Source organism: Lichenostomus cassidix, chromosome 12 (assembly GCF_008360975.1).
Source record: "Lichenostomus cassidix isolate B80296 chromosome 12, HeHo_3.0, whole genome shotgun sequence".
NCBI lineage: Eukaryota > Metazoa > Chordata > Aves > Passeriformes > Meliphagidae > Lichenostomus > Lichenostomus cassidix.
Genome location: NC_139493.1, coordinates 1327942 through 1348843, shown reverse-complemented (window position 1 = coordinate 1348843; position 20902 = coordinate 1327942). Strand labels below are relative to the sequence as shown.

At 48.1% G+C, this 20902-nt stretch overlaps 1 protein-coding gene across 11 annotated transcripts in view; it reads left to right on the top strand.

Annotated features, from left to right (window-relative positions):
• Positions 1-20902, top strand: part of ITPR1 (inositol 1,4,5-trisphosphate receptor type 1) — a 147234-nt gene that overhangs the window by 83662 nt on the left and 42670 nt on the right. For 5 of the 11 annotated variants that reach the window (XM_085072234.1, XM_085072238.1, XM_085072237.1 and 2 more), the window contains 2 exons: positions 9713-9845; positions 10457-10647. In XM_085072234.1, the coding sequence (XP_084928360.1) occupies positions 9713-9845; positions 10457-10647 (324 nt within the window). Of the gene's footprint in view, positions 1-5809; positions 5846-6922; positions 6977-9712; positions 9846-10456; positions 10648-20902 lie in introns of all 11 variants that reach the window. The other 6 variants (XM_085072227.1, XM_085072233.1, XM_085072231.1 and 3 more) reach the window with 2 other exon arrangements.

Sequence of the window (20902 nt, the reverse complement as noted above, 5' to 3'; positions counted from 1 at the left end):
CCCCTCCCAGCCACATTGCAGTGAGCTGTTCCGCTGGGCACCTGCCAACATTCAGGCAGCAGTTACATAAGAAGAGGTTTTTTTCCTGGAATTTAGGCCCGCTGCTGATGTGTGACCTTCAGCGGTAATTGCCAATGGAGGCGGTGGGGATGTTTACAGCACCGGGCTGGCCGGCAGCCTGGGCCGGTAGCGCCGAGCTGGGCTGCTGCTGCTGCAGCTCCTTCCAGCCCCATCCCACGCCCCTGCAGCCCTGCTGGGTGTAACAGGGTGAAATAGGGGTGCTCTGCTCCTTCCAGCCCCATCCCACACCCCTGCAGCCCTGCTGGGTGTAACAGGGTGAAATAGGGGTGCTCTGCTGCTTCCTGACCTCATCCCACACCCCTGCAGCCCTGCTTTATGTTCCAGAGTGAAATAGGGGTGCTCTGCTCCTTCCCGACCTCATCCCACACCCCTGCAGCCCTGCTTTATGTTCCAGAGAGAAATCGGGGTGCTTTGCTCCTTCCCAGCCTCATCCCACACTACAGCAGCTCTATTTTACTTTCCAGAGTGAAATAGGGGTGTTCTGCTGCTTCCCCCCACCCCTCAGGGCCAGCAACCACCCATCCAAATCCAGCAAAACTCTGTTAGGACCCTGAGTTTCACTTGTAGCTATTTAGATGTTTTTAGGATTATGTTGGGGTTTTATCCATTTTCCCCTCTTTTCGTGCAGCTGACATGTCTATAGGCAGCTCTATCCAGTAAAATGCACTTGCAGACCCACTCAGTAGAGTTTAGGTTTGGGTTTTTTTTGCTCTTTGCTTTGGTCTTGAGGTTTCAAGTAGGTGAAAAGGGAACTGAAAATCCTGGTTCAAAGGGGTTGCCTGAATTAACCTTCTCACTGCTGTTTAACAATGATAAACTACAATTGCAATGGCTAAGGTGCAAAATATATGCTGGTTTATGCATTTTTGATTGGAGTTAGGGAATGTTTTAACCTCTTCAGATCTGGAAAGCTGCACTTGGGAATTATTTTCCTTGTAGAGAGCTCACTCCACAGTCATTTCTCTTGTGTATTTTGCTCTTAGACAGTGCTTCACTTGTTATGTCTCGAGCAGAGGAAATGCAGGCACTCATAAATTTTTGTGGGCTGCCTTATATTTTTTTTTCCCCTTGAGAAATCCTGCAATCTTTGGACTGGGTGTTTTTTCTTTTTTTTTTCACATGGACTGGAATTGGTGAGCTCTTTGGAAAAGGAGACTGGAACATTTCTTTCAGTTACTTGTCACCAAAAAAAAAAAAAGTTGTACTATCTTAGTGGCTAATTAAAACAGCTGCTGTAAAATGTGCTGTGAAGGTAGTTCTGTCTGTATTCAGTTACTGCAGAAGTCCTGCAAGATGGAGGATTTAAGGAGGAGGAAGTAGTTGCACTCCCACTGAAGGGCAGACACTGAGGTCTCCAGCTCCTGGAAAGTCCCAGCCCAAGTTAAAACATGCTTTCTCCACTGAAAATGGTGGAAAATGAGGGAAGGCATTCCCTAAGGCAGATCTTGGTGACCTTTGAGTGCAGCTCTGGCAGCCCTGGTGCCAGGTTTGCCACCTCCTTGAGTGGCAGTGCATGAAGTCTCTGCACAATCCCTGAGCTGGGGGAGGATGTTCAGCTGTGTCCTGCATTGGGTGTGTGGTGAGGCCAGGGCTGGGAGCCTGGGGAAGCTGGGGGGCTGCCCCTGCCCCCAGAATCCCACCAGGACAAGGTGCTGCCCCACATCCCCTGCTGCTGCCTGGTTGAGGCAGGTCTGAGCTCCTCCATCCCCAAAAATGTAACGTGGGAAGCTTGTCAAAGCAGTTCAGTGCTCCTGGGTCCCAGTTATTCCCCTCTGCCCTGAAACTTCTCCATAACAAGTCAAATGCTTGTTTGACAAACACCTACAGATCATCTGCAGGGGCTAGAAATTTCCTATCCAAATTCTTCCTCAGCTCCACAAGGTAACAGTGTTGGCTTTGCAAAGGGGACTTGGCAAGGAAGCCACGCAGAGTTTTGTGGTATTTTTGAAGAGTTATGAAGGACAGCAGCATAATTTGTGCTCTAGTCTGGTGTCATGAATCAGACAAGGTGATGCTTTTGCTGTGTGCCTTTCAAGGAAGAGCTGCACTGATTTCAAAGGGGAAGCAGAGGAATTCAGAGAAGGAAGGAAAAAGTGGAAAGGGACTTTCGGGACTCAATCTAAACAGCCATTCCCACTGGAATTCTAGCTGATACTGGAGATGGCAGTGCAGGAGCTGAGGTAGAGGCTTCAGAATAACATTTATTGGAGATCTTCACTCTAGTTCCTCGCATCTGGATGTACAACCTGGCTATCAAAGCTTAATGTGCTATTTGGCTGACTCTGTAGTTGTGTTTTTCCCCTCTTTATTTCCTGCTCTCTGCCAAATGTCTCCCCCTGCCATCCCAATAATGAGATGCCATATGCATGGAGTTGGGTCAGTTCCTGAATTCACAGATTTTGGGAGCAGAAGGGACCTCTCAGTGGTTGAACCTGACTTCCTGCACAGCCCAGGGCTTCTCACTCCTCACCATTGTTTATCCATGGAGCTAAATCCATGGAGTTTGGCTCAGTTTCCTCCAAGTGCTCAGTGTTGAGCTTGAGGACCTCCCAGCACAGGTGTCCCTTTACTCTTGCCTTGCACCAGCTTGTCACCTTCCTGTCCCATGGAGAGGGATGTTTGGTTGTGTGCTGCTTTGGGAAATGTCATCAGTTCAGCAGTCTGAGCTTTGTCACCTCTCAGTCCTTTGAACACTGAGGCAGCCTCGAGTGTAGGAGATTTGTGCTTGGAATTGTGATGCTCTGTCCATTATTTTGCCAAAATGCCAAAGTCTGGTGAGGCTGAAAAGAAAAGGATCAGGTTTTTGAATGTGTGTCTGTGTGCTCACACAAACATGGGGGATTTCTCATGAGATTATTTTCCTCACATTTATTTACAAGGGGAGATGTTTTCCATCCTGTTTTGCTGAAGCCACTCTCTGGAGCAGCCCCAGTCTGTGAACTGCAATATCCACCAGCCTTTTAAATGCATTTCAAGCCTTTTCAGTGCTGAGTGGTCTGGGTGTTTACTGCACAGTTGAGTAAAAAAATAATGGAGAAAAGCAATTCTGGTGCTTCAAACTTGAATGAAAATATTTCTGCTTTTCCTCAGACCTTTTCCCCTCTACCACAGTAGTTGTTGTTTGAATTTTCTGTGAAGGAAGGATTAGACAACTTTCATCCTGATTGTTATTTTGAAAGCAAATGAGAATAAAACTTTGAAGAATGCCTCCAAAGTGTAAAGGAAAAGGATGGAAAGCTTGTCTGCATCTCAGAAATTGAGATGTAATGAATTCACCCCGGAGCTGTCACGTGCTCTGGTGGTTTTTGGGGGGGATACATCCACTCTTGAGTCAGATAGTCCCTTCTGGGAAGCACACGTGGCCTGTGCTGGGGAAATGGATGCTGGAAGCATTCCGGTCACCAGAGGGTCAGAGATTGTACATCTCCAGTCATGGCTCTCGATGAGTGGTTTATTGGCCAGCCTTGAGGGAGTGGAAACTTCAAAGGAGGAGAGGGTTTTGCACAGCAAGTTGAAAGGACCTTTCCCTGGTGCTTGTAAAAAGCACAGATGTTGGACTCTGACCTGGCCACCCACTGGGCTCCAGTTTAAAGCTGTCCACTGTGTCCTGCTACTCACCTGGCTGTGCTTGGTGTTCCACAGACTTACCCCTGCCCCCCAAACCATCACTTTATCATGGCTGGAGAGCTGAAGTGTGTGGAAGCACAAGAAATTTTGGAAACTTACTGCCTTGGGCTGCTCTCCCATCCTGTTCAATCTGTGTAAAACATAAGGTGATACTTGGCTGTTGCAGCACACAGGAGAGGGAGAAGTGTAGCACAGCACCTCTAGCTCAATAATTCTTTGCTATTTGAACCCACTTGGACTCAAAGACTAACAATTTCAGTATTTGGGGTTTATATTCTTACTGGGAGATTGCTGAGGGCTGTGCTGCTGTGGATGATCCACATGGGCACTAGCCAGGGCTGTGGTTTTACTCCCAGGTCAGTGTGTGGGGCTGGCTCTGTGCTGTCTGTGCCACAGAGGGAAGGCACAGCAGTTTGTGAGCTGGAATATGTCATTTGGACTTGGGAAAGAGCAAACTGATTTTGTGCTGATTCTTCATCTGCGCTGCTTTTCAACCCCAAAATATAAACATATGTTTGGTTAAAATGGGGTCAGAGTACCAGCCCAGGAATCCCACAATGGTTTGGGTTGGAAGGGACCTTAAAGCTCATCTAGTTCCATAGGCAGGGACTCCTTCCACTGTCCCAGGTTGCTGAGAGCTCCATCCAGCATGGCCTTAAACACTTCAAGGGATGGAAAATCCACAGTTTCTCTGGGAATGTGTCCAGAAGGAAACTTTTGTTTGGAATCCTGAGTCCAGCAGTCATGTCCACTTGACCTGCCAGCTTCAGTCTCCCCTCCCCTGAGGAAGGGACCTCATTTCCCCTTCGGAGGAACAGGCCCTTGGCTCCTGGAGAAAGCAGGGATGTTTGCTGTGCCCCAGGCAGCTTGTGCAGGCGGTGCTGCAGTCAGGACAATGTGCCCATGTTTTTATTTTCTTCCCCATTTTCGGTGACACCCAGATGCCCCCATGACCCCACAGGGCCCCAGCCTGGGGGCAGCAGGCAGGGCAGGTCAGGACAGGGCAGAACGGTGTGTTCTCTGCAGGAATGAGCTGCTTCCTGCTCACTTTGCTCCTCTGGATTTAATCCTCCCTGCCTGCTTCCATTTGGCCACAGAGGGGGTTTGCCTGCTTTAGACGCGTCCAAGAGTGGGGACAATGCAGGGAAGTGACTCCCAAAGGCTGTGGGAGCTGGCCAGGAGCAAAGTCCTTTAGCAGGAGAAGGGAGAAGGGTCTTTCCTGGCCAAGGAGCCCCTGCTTGTGGAGCACTGCAAGGGAAGTGCTTTCTCCTGGGCTCCTTGCTGGGGAGTGGAGTCTGATCATTCCTGCTCCTGCATCTGCTCTCCCACTCTCTGCTCTGTTTGTCTGTCCCTGTGGCCTCTGGGCAGGCACAGCCAGGAGTGCCTGGCTCATTTTGGGATTGCAGGATTGTGAGTGTGTTATTTCCTGGTGTCTGCTCCTGAGAAGATACAGCAATTTCCCCACAATTAAATCAGCAGTTGAGTTTGAATGTTCAGGTCTCTGCTGTGTGTCTGTGCTCAACTAGATAAAAGTTACTTGTCTTCATCTGTTTCAGCTGAAGATCAGCATTTTAAATTTGAAAAGCTGTCACTATGCAGGCCCTTATTTCATTGCTCCTGTTTGGTGCTGTATCGTATATCTTTTATCTTGAGAAAAGTATGTTTATAGATGAGGATCCACGGAATACATTTTTTTTTTTAAACTAAAATGATAAGGCTGCTGTCTTTGTGATGTGCAGCCCTGGCTTCCTCCTCCTCCCCACTGGGATGGATGTGCAGCATTCCATCCCAGGTCCTGGGGGTGTGTTCCCCAAAAGAGCTCTGGGCACCTGCAACTAAACCTTTTTGCTTGTGCCTCTGAGTTCATGCAAAGCAGTTTGGGATGTTCAAAGGATACCTGCGAAATGTTCCCAATGTGGCCCTTTTAGGAGCTGGGTGGGAGGGTGTAAACAATAATTACAACTATAATTCATTTGTGATGATTCAGCTGAAGTCAAGTGCTTTGCCATCTCTCTTCCCCTCACTGTTGACCACTGGATTGCTGTTGGGATGAAAGATTCTGGAAGAATGACTAATTTTTCTCCATTTTACTTTCAACTAGCTGCCGCAAGCTCCAGAAACGGAGAGCCCTGTGGAGGTGTGTCCCCCACCTATATTTGTACAACACACAAATATTGGTGTTCAGTAGTCCTAGTGGAGTGTCTTGTTGGTAAAAAACCCTGTGAAATGTGTGTTCCTGCGTGGTGTTAGACAGGGGAAATAAGTAGATTTGTTGAAGTGGTTTAATCCAATACAGCAGTGTGGTAGTCTGAAAATATTTTTTAAAAAATGTAAACTAATCCCCACTCAGTGCAAATCTAAGAGAAACAACATGGAAGTCTAAATCTGGGAGAGCACTGATTCTCTGAGCTGTATAGACATGAGGATTATAAATATGAAATCATATAGAAGAAGATATGTTTGTGGTGGTTTAGACCTTTGTATTTGTAATTTTTGTGGAATAGTGTTTACATGTAGCCTGAAACCTCTGAGTGGTCATCAAATGGATTTGAGATGTTTGGGAGAAGGCTCCTGGTTTCTGATGGGTCTGTGTACAGAGCAGTTACTCTACATTATTTCAGATGCTTTAAAGCAGCAAAACCCCAATGTGCTTCAGCTTTGCAAAGTGGAAGTTGCCTTCCTGAAAATAAATATCTGAAATGAGAGAGGCTTGATTTGGAAACCAGCAGGTGCCAAGGGGCTCTGTTCAGTGAGTCCCCACTGCAGTCCCTGCCACTGACAGGAGCACCCCCAGGTTGTCCCAGAGGCCTCCCCATCTCAAATGAGTTTCAGTGACCACGGTGGGATGTGTTGGAGTCCCTCACCCCCCAAAGTGTGTGTCCAGTGGGCTGGGGGTGTACTGTGTGTCTGCATGGGCATGTGTGGGCTGAGCTCCCCAGGGCTGTGTGTGCTGCTGGGAGCTCTAACACCTGACAGATGTGTTTCCTCCAAAGCCCAGGCATGCCAGGGTGGTGTGTGAGGGTGGCACAGCACAGGGACAGTGCTGCCAGGGCTGCCCAAGGGCAGGTGTCCTGTTTTGATGGCTTGTCAGTCCATCTCCCTCATCTCCCCCCTCGCATTCAGCTGTGACTTCCCTGATATTCCCTGTGAGTGCCAAGATGTTGGTGTTTCTTGAGTGTTGTTCTGCTTTAAAATGAACTTTCTGCACGCACAGCAGCAGGAGCTTGATCAAAGTCTACCACAGAGGCAACTGGAGGATCATAGAAGGGTATGTACAGCAGCCAAGCACATTCAGAACTAATCTCTACCTTTCCCTTTTAAACAGTGAAGCCTAAGTCGTGTTGAGAAACTTGTGTGGTTAAATGCTGGTTGTTGGGCTCTTGGGCAATCTAAGAGATGAGCATGTTTACAGAGTGAGGTGCTGGAGCTGCTCCTCTGGGGTTACATGGGAGGGACAAGTGCTTGGCTGCTCCAAATTAAACTCAGGTCCTGCTCTGGTCCATTCACTCTGTCAAAACACTCTCCTTGGGTGCTGATCACTGAGTTATGAGGTGACATTAATCACTGCTGGTGGGGTTGGCTGCTCTGGCCACACCACCCCTTTGTAAGCAGCCAAGCTGCAGAATCAGCATCACTGATCCCTTTCTCCATGTCTTCTGCTCTTGTAGCTGGGAACACAACAGCAGCAACCTAGAACTGCTTCACTCTGAAATATTATTGAAGATGGTCTGTTTTAAAGCTTGTAACAGGTTTCTGATATCCCTCAGAGCTGTGTGTTGCATCTGCATTGCTGATACACGTACAATGATATTTCTGTGTGACTTACTCTTACTTAACCTGGTGTGAATGCAGATGAAACTGGACGCTGTTGCGTTTTTCTAGGTACCATATTTGATTTTTCTGATTACTGCCAAACATCTGATATTTGTTTGCACACTGTCCTCATCAGAGTGGTGCACAGCACTAACAGGATGGTTAAAGAACTGTTCTGGAGCCAAGCATTGCAGCTGAATTAATTAGAACATTTCTTAAATATCACTTCTTTTTTTCTCCCTTCTACTTTGATCACATACTCCTATTTTGTTAGCTGATATGGTGGGTTTGGATAAATTTGTAGGAACCAAAAATTTCCTTCCTGGCTAGAATCTGAAATGCTGGTGAGTGTGTATTGCTGGACTTGCAAACCACGGACCAGCACACTCTGACTAGAAACAACTGCTTGAGGCATGTTCCTGCTTGTATTTTCTGTTGATCTGTCTTGTTTTGGATACCCAACACCTTCAGACAGCAGAGGTGCTGCAGGTCTGTCCTGGTCAGGTCTCCACTCACCCCAACTGTTTAGAGCATGGAATAGATGTCACCTCCTTCTCCACAAGGGGCCACAAGGAAAACCTGAAGGCAGCTCCAGGAGCTTCAGCTGCCCTCCTGAGCAGCTGTTCTTGAGGCTGGACGTGTGTTATCTTTGTAGCAAGTAGTAATGATTACTGGTTTAAATGCCCCTTGACACCATGGCTGCCAATGGGTTCAACAGAGGAGGGAAAAGGGAATGTGAGATCTCCCTTGTAACCATTTGTGTCCTAGGGCCCAGCTGGCTATCAAGTTGCCTTTCTGATTTCTGAAATTTGGTAAAAAACTTGATTATCAGACAGGCTTTTGTCTTTTTTCTTTCGGGGTGTAAGGATTTCTTGAAGTGACCTTTGTGAGTGCCAGCTGTGTATCAAAGCAGTGGGACTGCAGCAGAGCTGGAGTTCTGTACAAGCCAATTAATGCACATTTGTGTTGTTCTATTTGCTTGGGTTTTAAAGGCCTCCTGTGAAAGTTAAAAAAGTAAGACTTCACTTTTGTCAGCTAAGGTGTTCAATGACACCTTGAATCCATAGTCAGACAACTAATTTCATTTGAAATACAACTGAAAATCAGTGACAAGCACATGTTTTGTGAATGGAATTAAAGATAAGATGCTTTAGGTCATCTGACACATTTTTGACATGAAATTATTTTTGGCTAGATCAATTTTGTTTTATTATTATTTATTTCCTGACTCCTCAGAAAAGCCCCTCCCTCCCCTATGCAGCACTGTCCCGGGGTGGTTCTGCTGTCACCACACTGCCATTGGCAGGGCAGCAGCTCCTGGTGACAATAATCCCCACTTTTCCTTTGTGCACAAAAACCTTACAAAAATCCCTTAATCCCCATGTGGTGCTTGTGTGCTGGCAGTGCTGCTGGCTTTGTCCAGCTCCCTGAATTCCTGGGAATTCCTGTGGAGGCTGAAGTGGCAGCAGTGGGTGACGTTCCACCTGGAGGTGTTGGATCTCAGCTGGCTCATGCTCCGGGGTTTGGGGTTATGTGAGGAGCTGCTGTGTGCTGGGATGGCAGGGCTGGTGTGACTTGGCAGCTGCCAGCAGGGACCAGAGCTGGGATCCAGCAGGGGACAGGACTGGGATCCAGCAGGGGACAGGACTGGGATCCAGCAAGGAACAAAGCTGAGATCCATCAGGGTCACTTGGCAGCTGATGGATCACAGCAGCTGCTGATGGAGGGACAGCACAGCACAGCCTGTGGGGTTGGTGAGATGGCAAAATAGGAGAGGTGTGAGGAGATTGCATTGCTCCTTAAAACCATTTCTAATGTTCCTCTTCCTCTAATCCACCTCTAACTTTGTGTACTCTGTACTTTGTGTTGGTGCTGTACAGATGCAACTTTCTTGCGTTTAAGACTGGGACAATAGAGCTTCATTAAAACTCTCTGAAAATTAAATGTCTGGAAAGGTTTACACAAAACCTGAACTGCATGGGGGAGCCCATAATCTTACTGAGCCCCATGAGACCCCCCTGATGTCCCAGCCTGCCCCAGCACATCGGGAGCTGCCCAGTGGATTTTTCCACCTCTCCAGGGTTTCCATTCCCCATCCCTCACCCCAGAAGGGTGCTGGTGCCAGTGGCCATGGGTGGTTGGTGTGTGTGTGGAGCTCCCATGATGACTTTGCTCTGCTCTCTGGCTGCAGGGCGAGGCCCTGCGGCAGGTGCTGGTGAATCGCTACTACGGGAACATGCGCGCGGCCGGCCGGCGCGAGAGCCTCACCGCCTTCGGCAACGGCCCCTTGTCTGCCAGCAGCTCCGGCAAGGCCAGCCCGGGAGGTAGGGCATGTTCTGCTCATCATCCCTGGGGCTGTGCTTTCCTGACATATCTGCACCTTATGGCTCAAATCACAATGGTTTCCCCTCACGGTTTTTTCTGCGAACTCCCAAAAAGTAAAACTCTGCACATGGATGACTACACTTGAGATTAAAATTAAGCAGACAGAGCTATTCGTACTTCCCATTGATTACCTTGGGTTGGCTTGAAGTTTGTGATGCTGCTTTGAATAAATGTACTTAGAAATCCTGATCAATTTATATTTGCAATAATACCTGAGAAATGTGCTCGTAAGGATGTCAGATTGTTAACCATGTCTGAAAGAAAACCATTTCATGGTATTGCAGAGATTCTGGGAGAGGATGAGCAAAAACTCCATTTGAAGTCAGTTATCCAGTGGAGTTGATGTAGTTTGAGACCCTTGCTAAAAATCGAATCATAGAATAAAATGGAATAGTTTGGGTTGGAAGAGACCTTAGAGCTCATCCCATTCCACCCCTTCCAAGGGGAAGGACACCTTCTGCTGTCCCAGGTTGCTCCAAGCCCTGCCCAGCCTGGCCTTGCCATCCCCACGGGGTCAAAGCCAACGTTTTTCTCATGATCACCCTTACAGGAGGAAGCTCTGGATCCAGCTCAATGAGCCGAGGGGAGATGAGCCTGGCCGATGTCCAGTGCCACCTGGATAAAGAAGGTGCTTCCAACCTGGTCATAGATCTCATCATGAATGCCACCAGTGACAGAGTCTTCCACGAGAGCATCCTGCTGGCCATTGCCCTGCTGGAAGGTGGGAACACCACGATACAGGTAGGGAAATGGAAAACTTCATCTCGTGCCTGAACCGTGTCGGGAAGGGAAATGTTTTTGTGAAATCCAGGAAACTTGAGAGGGTTAAGGAGGTGGGAGGGGAAATGACTAAATGATCTTTGACCTGTAATTAAGGGAAATATTAGTGTCTGCCATGCAAAAGTGAACTTATTAAATGTTTGCATGGGCACTGGGTAATTGAGGTGTTTTCCCAGGGCAATACAGAGGAATGTATAATAAAACAGCTTTGTAGGTAAGTTATTGACTGCTCTTACAGATAAGTTTAAGCAACTGCAAAGTGCTCAGAGACTTTTACAACAAGCTGTTAAATTTCAGACTAGAATTTTAAATAAGTGGATTGCAAACTCCAGACCATCACTGTTCTCCTGCAATGTTACTGTTCTTCCTTTCTGTGATTTCAATAAGGATTAGATTCACCTGAGTGAAAATTGTCCCTGGTGAGGATTGTAATGAACATACACCAATGAGCTCTTAGCATATTCTTCCAAACAGAAAGTAAAACCTTATTCCAGCAAAACTTGCTTACAAAGATGATTGAATATGTGATATCTTATTCTTTTGTGTCTGCATGAGTTGTGTTTGCAGTCTGTCCGTGGGGCTGAGTCCTGACCAGGTATAACTGATTGTTGTTAAAACACACCAAGATCCCTACAGCAGCACCTCCTCTGTCTGTGCAAACTTCCCTTGAGGTGATAGGGAATGTCTTTGGGTTCCTTCACTTTGTTTCTGTAATCAGTACCCTCATTACTCCCCTTCGTATAGGCTCAGGAATGAAACGTCTTTGCAAAAGACAAAGCAGGAATTGAGTGTTGAAAATCCTATGTCACCTTAAATTGCAATGACAGGATTAACATTCCTGCGGGACAGTGCTTTAAATTTCCTGCTCTTCTCTAATGTAAAGGAAGCTGAGCTTTCATCTTTACAGCTCTCAGGGAGCCTCAGGTAACCTCGCACTGTCATGCTGGAAAGGAAAACAAACTCTGCACCAGCCTGATGTGGGGAGATCCTTTGCTTGTGCTGGACTCCAGGGCTAAAGGATTGAGCAAAGCCACTTCCCACTGTGCACAAATCCATGTTGGAAGCAGATTCCTTAGCTCAACCAGTGAAAGCCAACAGGAAAATCTGCAGTCCATCTCCAAAGACATCATTTTTGCCCAAAAGGGAGATAGTTTAGTTTGCATTTGCTGTCTGTAACCGGGAGCTGGGAGGCTGTGGAATAACCCTGCGGTCAGGAGTGATGGATGGCTCTCAGGGCAGTGGTGCTTCCACCCCACACTGTGCACTCCTGCCAGCTCCTGCTGCTCTCCAGCCTCTACAGATGTGCTTCCACAAGCCAGAGTGGCTCTTTTCCATCCTTTCCCACTCAGGGATAAGTGCTTGGCAGGTGTCTGCAGGATGGGCTGGGAGGGGGCTCTGCTGGAGTGTGGGCTGCTTCTAAGTACAGAATGTTTTAGGAACCAAATGACTTGTGATGCCTACAGCTAGTGCTGTGAGCTCTGAGGGCTCAGACACACCCAGCAGCTCTTACTCATGCATGCAAACACGGACGGGATGTTATTGAAAATATCCCGTGGAGCGGTTGGGATGTGGATATTCCGTGCTAGAACACTCCGTGGCCTTGGGAGCAAAAGGCAGAAAAGGAGCATAATCAGTGCACAGACATGTTCTGTGGCTTTCCTCTGCATTGGTTAAACTCCTGGTGCTCAGAGAGTGTTTTCTGGTGCCTTGCAGTGGCTCCAGCACACAGTGGACATTGGCAGTGGGGAGCAGCATGTCCTCAGCACTCTGAGCTCTCTGGAGGGCTTTAGTCATGAGAGCCAAGGCAGTAGGACTTCATTGTGGAAACCACCAACCACAAAGCTTAACTTCTGGGAGAACAGCTGGCTCCACACTGGGAATCAAAGAGAAGGTGGAGGCTTGCTCTTTAGGAAAATCATCTGTTCAGGGCTCTGTCTCCCAGGTGATTGCTGAGTGATGTGATGGCCAAGTTAAACTGGTATCCTGGGACTGTGAACTCGAGTGATCAAGCCTTGCTGTCTCCACGTAGGAAGAATGGCTCAGAATGCAGAGGGCTCTGGGTGCAGCCCAGCTGCTCAGGAGAGCTGTGTGGGTACTTGCTAATCTGCAAGGCTGATGGGTTTTGTACAACAGCCTCTGGCTATGGCACAATGAAGATTTACTGAGTGCAGCAGAGTGATGGTCTCCCCACAGTAGGAATTTTTACAAAATACACTGCAAAATTTGGCTGCTTTTGGAAATAAGATGCACTTAGGAAAATGAACCCAGTACGTTCCTTGTGTTTTATCCTGATCTTTCTCTAACCTGTGTTCTTTTGGTAAGTTTTGCAGAGTGGGTAGGTAGGGCTTGGCAACCTCTGCGACCTGCAGAGTGGATTTTCTGCAGTTCTTTTGCAGTTTCCAGTAAGTGCCAGTGGAAGAATCATTCTCAGTCTCTGGACTAATAACTGTGTTCATCCTGCATTGGATACATTTGTCATTGTGAAAGTCGACCCAGCCAAAGCAGCCAGCTTTGTCTTTGAGGTCTAACACAGTTTATCTTCATTTCACCTTTTTTTGTTTTTGTTATTATTAGCAGCTTTTGATTGATAGTGTTCCAAACAAGTTTGTTCTGTGCTCAATTTGAATAATTTCTAATGAACTTCAATTGCCTCTGTCTACAGGCCTTTGAGAATAGGAAAGTGGTGGGATAGGGACAGGTTATGTAAAAAAGGCTCTTTGGCAACAAAGCCAGAAATGTGTCACCCCTGCATGGCATTTTCTTAACTCCAGGTTTTCACACGGGAAATTAATTCAGCCTGAAGTGCAGCAGAAGGTTTGTACCAACACACAGGAACTTGCACATGATGATTGTAATATGGTTAATAATGGGAGTTCCCAGGTAACTCCCATGAGCTTCAGTGAGAGAACAGATCCCCATGATGCTGGGAAGGGATAGCTGGAATAGGTGTTGCTGTTTCATTAGGTACAGGCAGGGCCAGTATTAAGGGTAGGCAAAGTAGGTGGTTGCCAACTCCTGCAGAAAAGCAAATCTCGAAATGTTCCTTATTGTAATCGGCAGGAGGGATTTTTATTGTATTGTTAAGGAAATGAATGTGGGGGAAGAAGCAGGACAAGAGAAAATGCTCCTGGTTCACCTCAGGAAGGAGGCTGAGCTGGTGTTGTGTGGCACAGTGAATCCCACGCTGCTCCGTGTTTTGCTGCAGGGCTGAATGTGAATGTGGCAAATGAGCTCTTCTGGGAAGGTCTTTGCCTGCTTCCAGCTCTCTGGGAGGAAACTTGCTGGGGTTTAGCTTTTGGAATTAACTTAGGAAGGCAGTCAGGCTCTTTGGTAGCAGGATGGTGGTGACCTTGTGGTGGCTCAGCAGGAGCCCTGGGTGTCAGTGGGATGTCTGCCCTCGTTTGCACGGAGACACAAGCAGAGGTGGAACCACAGGGTCAGCACCAGACAAATTAACTTGACAAATGCTGCAACTCACTGAGCTGCAAATTACATCAACCCCTTTATTAATTTATATAACCCTGAGCTTCCCCCTGGGGAGCGCTGGCTCAGCGGCTCTGCATCCGCCCTGGGGGTGTCCCACACTGCTCCAGGGGTGAGGGCTGAGTGTGCCCTGCTCCTGGGGTGCCAGTGCCTGGCTGCTGTCCTGGGGCTGAGTGTGCCCTGCTCCTGGGGTGCCAGTGCCTGGCTCCTGTCCTGGGGCTGAGTGTGCCCTGCTCCTGGGGTGCCAGTGCCTGGCTGCTGTCCTGGGGCTGCCCTGGGCTCCCTTCTCCAGAGCAGGGAATGCTCTGGTAGGTGCTGGTGCTCCTGGGCACTCGGAGCTGTGTCTCCTCAGGAAGGGATGGATCCTTGCTCCCTTCCCACACAAGTGGCAGCACGGGAGGCTTTCCTCTGCTACAGCAGCCTTGGCAATGAGTGACAGCGCAGGAAATTGCTGAGGACTTGTCCTGCAATGCTCATCTCTCGTCTGCTAGATAAAATTTCCATGTGCCGTTGGTGTGCCTCACCTCCACCGAGTTTCGGCTTTCCTTGGTCGGTGGCAGTTAATGGCAAGTAAAGTCCCTTACATAACACCTCTCCGTGGAAACTCTGCTCCTTTAATTAGGGATCTTCTCCAAAGTCAGCTTGCGTGACAAATTACCCATACACACATGCTGGTGCTTTCAGCAGGGGAAGGTAAGATGAGGTAGATGACACTGGTTGTTTCAGGCAGTTTTTAAGTGCTGCCCCAAGGTGACACCATGCACATCTGCCACTTCATAGAGTGGTGCCTTCGTTCCCCTTTGTCCATTGTTGTCCCCTAGGTGGGCTGCATACACAGAGGATGAGGTGATGGGAGTTGGCACACAAGGAAAAGGTGATTATTTTCCAGGAAAGAAATGGGATTTGCTCCTGGCTTTAAGGCATCTGGGCAGAGTGGCTGCTCCTGCACAGAGGATGATGATGGGATGTGCTCCACACCCCTCTGTTCCCCAGCAGCTGAGTATGGGATGAGGACCAGTGCCACCAGGTGCCTCAAGTCACTGAGGCAGCAGCAAGGAGCTGCTGGTGGTGACCTGGAGAGTTGTGCGTCCATCACAGCATGGCAAGAGTGAGTGCATGGTGTATGGAATGGTGGCTTGGAGCTCTTTGTGGATTCATGAGGTTCCTTTGAGCTGTGACTGTGCAAAAAGCTTGTGGCTTTGAGCTGTTTGAGCTCCCAGAGCTTGTTGGTTTAGCCTCCCCAAAGGATCTGTGTGGCCTCCCTTGAGTGCTCCCTGGGGCTGTGGCCATGCTGCTCATGGATACAGAGATCCCAGCAGCCACCTCCTCATCAGTCAGGCTGGCTAGGAAATTCTGGACTGGACTCACACAACTCTCCCACCCCAACCCTTGCTCCATACTCAGACTCAGTTGACATTTCTCAACATTCCTCCTCGTGTGTTGCCAGCATTGAGGAAACTCCACCATGGTGAGTTGTGGTCTCCTTTTCTGTGCCTCAGGCTGTCCAGAGATGATTGATAGTTATTGCATAATTGCAGGATTGATGCACAAAAGGAATTGAATCCAAAGCTACCCAGTTTTTTGTGCTTCTGGCTCTTGGGGGACCCAGGGAAGCCCAGTGAGCTGGAGGTACCCAGTGGACAACCTCCACTGGTGCTGGTTGTCCCCAACCCTTGTGTTGGAGAGAGCAGAGGCTTCAAGGCAAATTTGTGTCCTTGAGCTCAGTGTAGCATTGGCTGTGAAATACTGTGACCAAAATGTCCTATTGGGTTGCAGGAATGCTTTGTTTCTTTTTTCTGTGGCTGCAACTGCCCTGCAAAATGAGGGGACAACTGTGTAAAACATTACAGAGTGTTGGTGGGAGAGAATGTTGGCTTAGTGACAGAGTGGTGCTTTAATTTGTGGTTTGGACTTTTTAAATCAGATTTATTACTTGCAAGATTTGCAGCAGTCACAGATATCAGTGAGCACAGACAATTGTACGTGATGTCAAAGGCTTCAGAGGCAAGAATGTCTTTGGGTCACTACACTTCTGTAAATAGTACTTGAGAACTTTTGGTCCTTGATGAAACAAGTCTTAAATTTGCTGTTTGTTTCTAAGAAGCAGAATTCTTTGATACAGGATGTTATATCTTCTTTTACATTGTTTAAATGACACTTGTTTAGGAAGCTAATGCACAACCAGCAAGCTCTCGGCATGTGTTCAACAATCACCTGTGTCTATCACCATTTTAATTTTTCCTCAAGGTAAAACACACCATATTTTTTTACTTTCTGAGTATGTTACAAACATGACATAAAAAAGTTGATCAGGACTTTTTAACTGTGGGCAGAGATCTTGTCCTTTTCTGGAAGAGTCCTCTCCAAAAGGAAACCTGGTGCAAATCCTGACCTCCTTGACAGTGCAGTTGCTTTCCAGAGAAGGCACAGGACCTGCAGCAGCCACGAGGAAACCTCTGTCCTGATGCTCTGCTGCTGCACAGCACGTGAGGAGACTGAGGATGCCAACCTGTAGGATCACAGCCATCTTCCCATATATTTAAATGGATTTAGCATGGTGGAGTCTCAGTCTCCCACAGCTGTTGGACATCACCACGTTCAAAACAACCCAGCCCCACTGATACTGCACTGTGAGGAATCCTTGCTGATTCTGCTTTCATTCAGGGCTCTGGGATGCACAGGTGAGACTGAGGTTGGGTGAGGTGAGATAGTAACAATACCACCTCATCTTTCCACCTGAGCTACAGCTCCCACTGCTTTCTGAGGTATGTTTGGGCCATCAGTATTCCTGTAGCAGAACATCTCCCAGCCTTTTTTCCCAAAGAGAAGTTTTCTGCTGGATTTTGAGGTGCCCATCTGTGCAGCTGAGCAGTGTAGGTGGAAAAAAAGGAGGAGATGTGCTACCTCAGCTGTGTCTTGGTGGCCTTGTGGTGTTCATGGTTGGGTAGCAGCTCCTGTGTGGAATCCTCTCAGCATTCCACTGGGATCCAGGTCCTGCAAGGAGCAGGGACGTCAGTCACTAATTCTCCCAATTCCTCTCCATGGGATCCAGGTCCAACAGAAACTTTCAAGATGATCCCTAGCAGGATTAAAGTCCTCCCCGAGCAGGCAGAGGCAAAGCTATTCAGCAAAACAAGGTCATGCTGCCTTTTTTTTTGGTAAGCACAGGAATCAACAAAGCGCTGTTATATAACTTCTATTTATATCCCACTTGCTCACTAGCTGCAGGCACACAAGAGTAGCTGAGAAGGGAATTTAATGAGCTCTCAGGGCTTGCTCACCTTCCAGAGCGGGTAGGAGCCAGCTTGTTTTTGAAGTGCGTCAGCAAATGAAACTGGTGGTGGGTGGGTGGTTTGGGTAGGTGGACTGACTTGTTGCTATGGTTTTCTTTAATTCCTCTGTCTCTCAAGAAGATCTTACACTTTTATTTTTTCTTTTGGGGAGTCTGCAGACTTCCTTGTTTCTCACACCTACACAGAGCTCGCCAGTTCGGTGGGGAAGTGGGATCTGTGGGGAATGGGATCAGTGTTCCTGCCGTGGGGAATGGGATCAGTGTCCCTGCCATGGGGAATGGGATCAGTGTCCCTGCCATGGGGAATGGGATCAGTGTCCCTGCCATGGGGAATGGGATCAGTGGTCCTGCCATGGGGAATGGGATCAGTGGTCCTGCCATGGGGAATGGGATCAGTGGTCCTGCCATGGGGAATGGGATCAGTGCCCTGCCATGGGGAATGGGATCTGTGCCCTGCTGTGGGGAATGGGATCAGTGTTCCTGCCATGGGGAATGGGATCCATGCTCCTGCCATGGCTGAGCTGACTGCCCCAGCACTGTGTGTTCCCACAGGGATGCAGGAGGAACCCAAATCAGCTCTGTGCTAACAGCAGGGCAGACCCCTGGTCTCCCACATTCCTAAGGCAATCTGTGAGCCCAGACCCCACAGTTCCCCCTGTGGTTCCCCACTGTGCCTTCACCAGTGTCACCTCATGCTTCCAAGGGCTCCTTCTGGCTCTGGAAGGGTGTGAGGGAACTGTATTTCTCTGAGGGTTTTTCTTGCTTTCCTCTGTGAAATTAAGTTACATCAAGCTTTTGGGTGTTGGCACTAGGAGAACATGTAGGATACAAGGGCTCTTCCTGGTGTAGTTCTGCTGCTGGTCTCATTTGAAGCTGGTTAGGACAGACAAGCATTTCCACAGGTCAGCTCTGCCCACTCCTCATCCCCAAAAAACATCCCCCCATGAGGTGGGCAGAACCTCCAGCAAAGAGCAGAGCTGTGCAGGATGGAGGGTGGATGCCCATGGCAGGGAGAGTTTGTCTTATTTGTGGAAAATAGAGCTGGGAAGTCCTCCTTCTGCTTTCAGGACAAAGTTTATTTTACAGTTTGCAAAAAAAACCAGGCAATTGAGGTGTTCTGGCAGATTTTCCTTATGGGTTTATTTCAAACTGTGAAGTATGTTCAGTGTGAAATATTTCAGCTGCCATTTCCTTAAGCTATGCAAGACTAATGATATCCATCACTCATGCCCAAAGTGATGGATCTCCAGCAAGGCAGGACGTAAGAGAGATTTCAAGAGAGAGGGATTAGCGATATTTAAAATAAATAAATGAGGAGGGACCAAAAGCAAAGCTAGGCTGGAATTTTCTGCAGTGGAAGCCCTCGCAATATGTTTAGGCAGAATGCAGAGGGCTGGCATTTGTGCTTAATTCAGTGCTTGTGCTAGTGCAGTTCTCCTTAAAATGTGGCTTGTTTGAAGCAGTCCAGCTCTAAGAACTCGTCTGGGGGTGGCAAACTCTTCCTGCAGAGATGAAGTAGCACACAAGTTTTGCATTAGCTCGTGCTGGCAGCCTGGCCGGATAACCCGAGCGAGCTGAGGGACCTGCAATGATTTCTCTTTAGTGTTGGAATAAAATGTCCTGAGTTGAAGCCAGACTGCTGAGCTTTCTCCTCTTTCTGGAGGGACTTTCCTCTCTCAGATCTCCCCGGCTGGCCAAGTTCACGGGGTATTTTCTGTTCACAGGCATTAGAGAAATGGGGAAGGAGACTAGAATGGTTTGCTTTAATTGGTGAGGTGTTTGCTGGGGCTTTGCCTTCCCTGATTCCTTGGTAATCAAAAGCTTGTTTTGCTGGGGAATTCCTGGGGATGTGTTGGGATGGTCTGGCAGGGCTCTGTGGCTGATGAAACAGCTCGGGGAGGGTGTGGCTGCTGGAACTCTGCGAGCTCTGCAGGCTGATGGCAACCTCGGGGTGACTCCTGCAGCCAAGGCTGCCTCAGGCCAGGCCACCCCTCGTGGGGAGCAAACCCAGCTGAGCAGAGCTGCCCAAACCTTGCTGCTGCCTTTTGGGGCTGTTTCTCCCAGGATCAGTCAGACAGCCCAGCCTGGAACTAGTCTGGGGTGGAGAGTCAAGCTGTTCCATGTGAAACAATCCAACTGTTGTTCCTTTTCTTGGCTGGCAGAGCAGTCGTGACTTTGGGGCAGATCAGGTAATGGGGCAGGGAAAGGTGTTCCCAGTAAAGGGGACATACAGCACACACTGGCAAGGCTTTCTGAGGTGAGAGCTGGAAATCTGCTGCCTTCAGCTGCTGCCTGGCTTTATCCCCATTTAACAATCCTGCACTGGGCACAGGCTCACTCATCGTTGAATTTATTGTGGATTAGTTACATTTATAGTGGATTAGTTACCTGGGTCTGTCCTCTGTACACCTTACACAAAGGTACCAGACTGCTGTGCTTTATGGTTTCACTCTCCAAAGGACAGGTGTCAGTTCTGCTGGCTAAAATCCAATTTGTCACTGACTGCTGGTGTGAGAGACACGTTAAGGAGCATTTCTCCCTGCCCTGTGGTTATCCTGCCTCCATAATCCTGCTCCCTTGGACTGCTGGGGAGTTAGCTGAGCTTCTCTTCCACTCATCATTAGAAATTATGTATGTTACATATGTCAAAGGTCTTAGAGTTAAATGCTAATGCCAGCAAATGTGCCTGTTCTTTGCTGATTTATTTTTTTTTAATGTGGTTCTACCATCCAGCCTGTTAATGATTTGCAATATTAGGAACGTGCCAAAAAATATCCACCACAGAAAATTATATTAATGATGAATAAAAAGCCAGCAAGCAAAAATGGTATTTTCAGTTTAGCACGAAACGTTAGGTAAACATTTCACAGAGTATGTAAATACTCCGAAGGGGAGAGGAGACCAAGTTCCTGGGAATAACTACAGAAGAGACACAAACTTTAAAAAAATATCAGTGACTGGAAGTTAGTGACATGAAAAGGAGCTTAACCACATATTTCTAACCACAGTTGTTAACCACTGGGATAGACCATAGACAGACATAGTTCATCATCTCTGACACTTTCTCAAAGACAGGGTGTTTCTCTCAGAACAACCCACATGAACCAGGCTGGGTTGATGAGGGAGCTCGAGGGGCTGCTGGTGCTCCAGGGTGGGCCAGGCTGTAGCTGGTCAGTGTGCTGCATGTGGAACTTGGCCTTCCATTGCTTCTCCAGAGAAATCCATCTCTTGCTTTACAGCTTTTCTTCTCCTACATTTTGTGTGGAGCAGGAGGTAAAGCCATGGGTGATGATGGTATTTTCTTAGTGACCTGCTTTGGCCCTGAGGGGATGCACTGGAAGGGCAGAGGTGTAAGGGGGATGTCCTGCTGTGCATTAGGCTCCTGGCTGGAATCCCTCAGGAGCAGAGTTGGGTGATGGAGAGGAAAAGGAAGAAGTTACT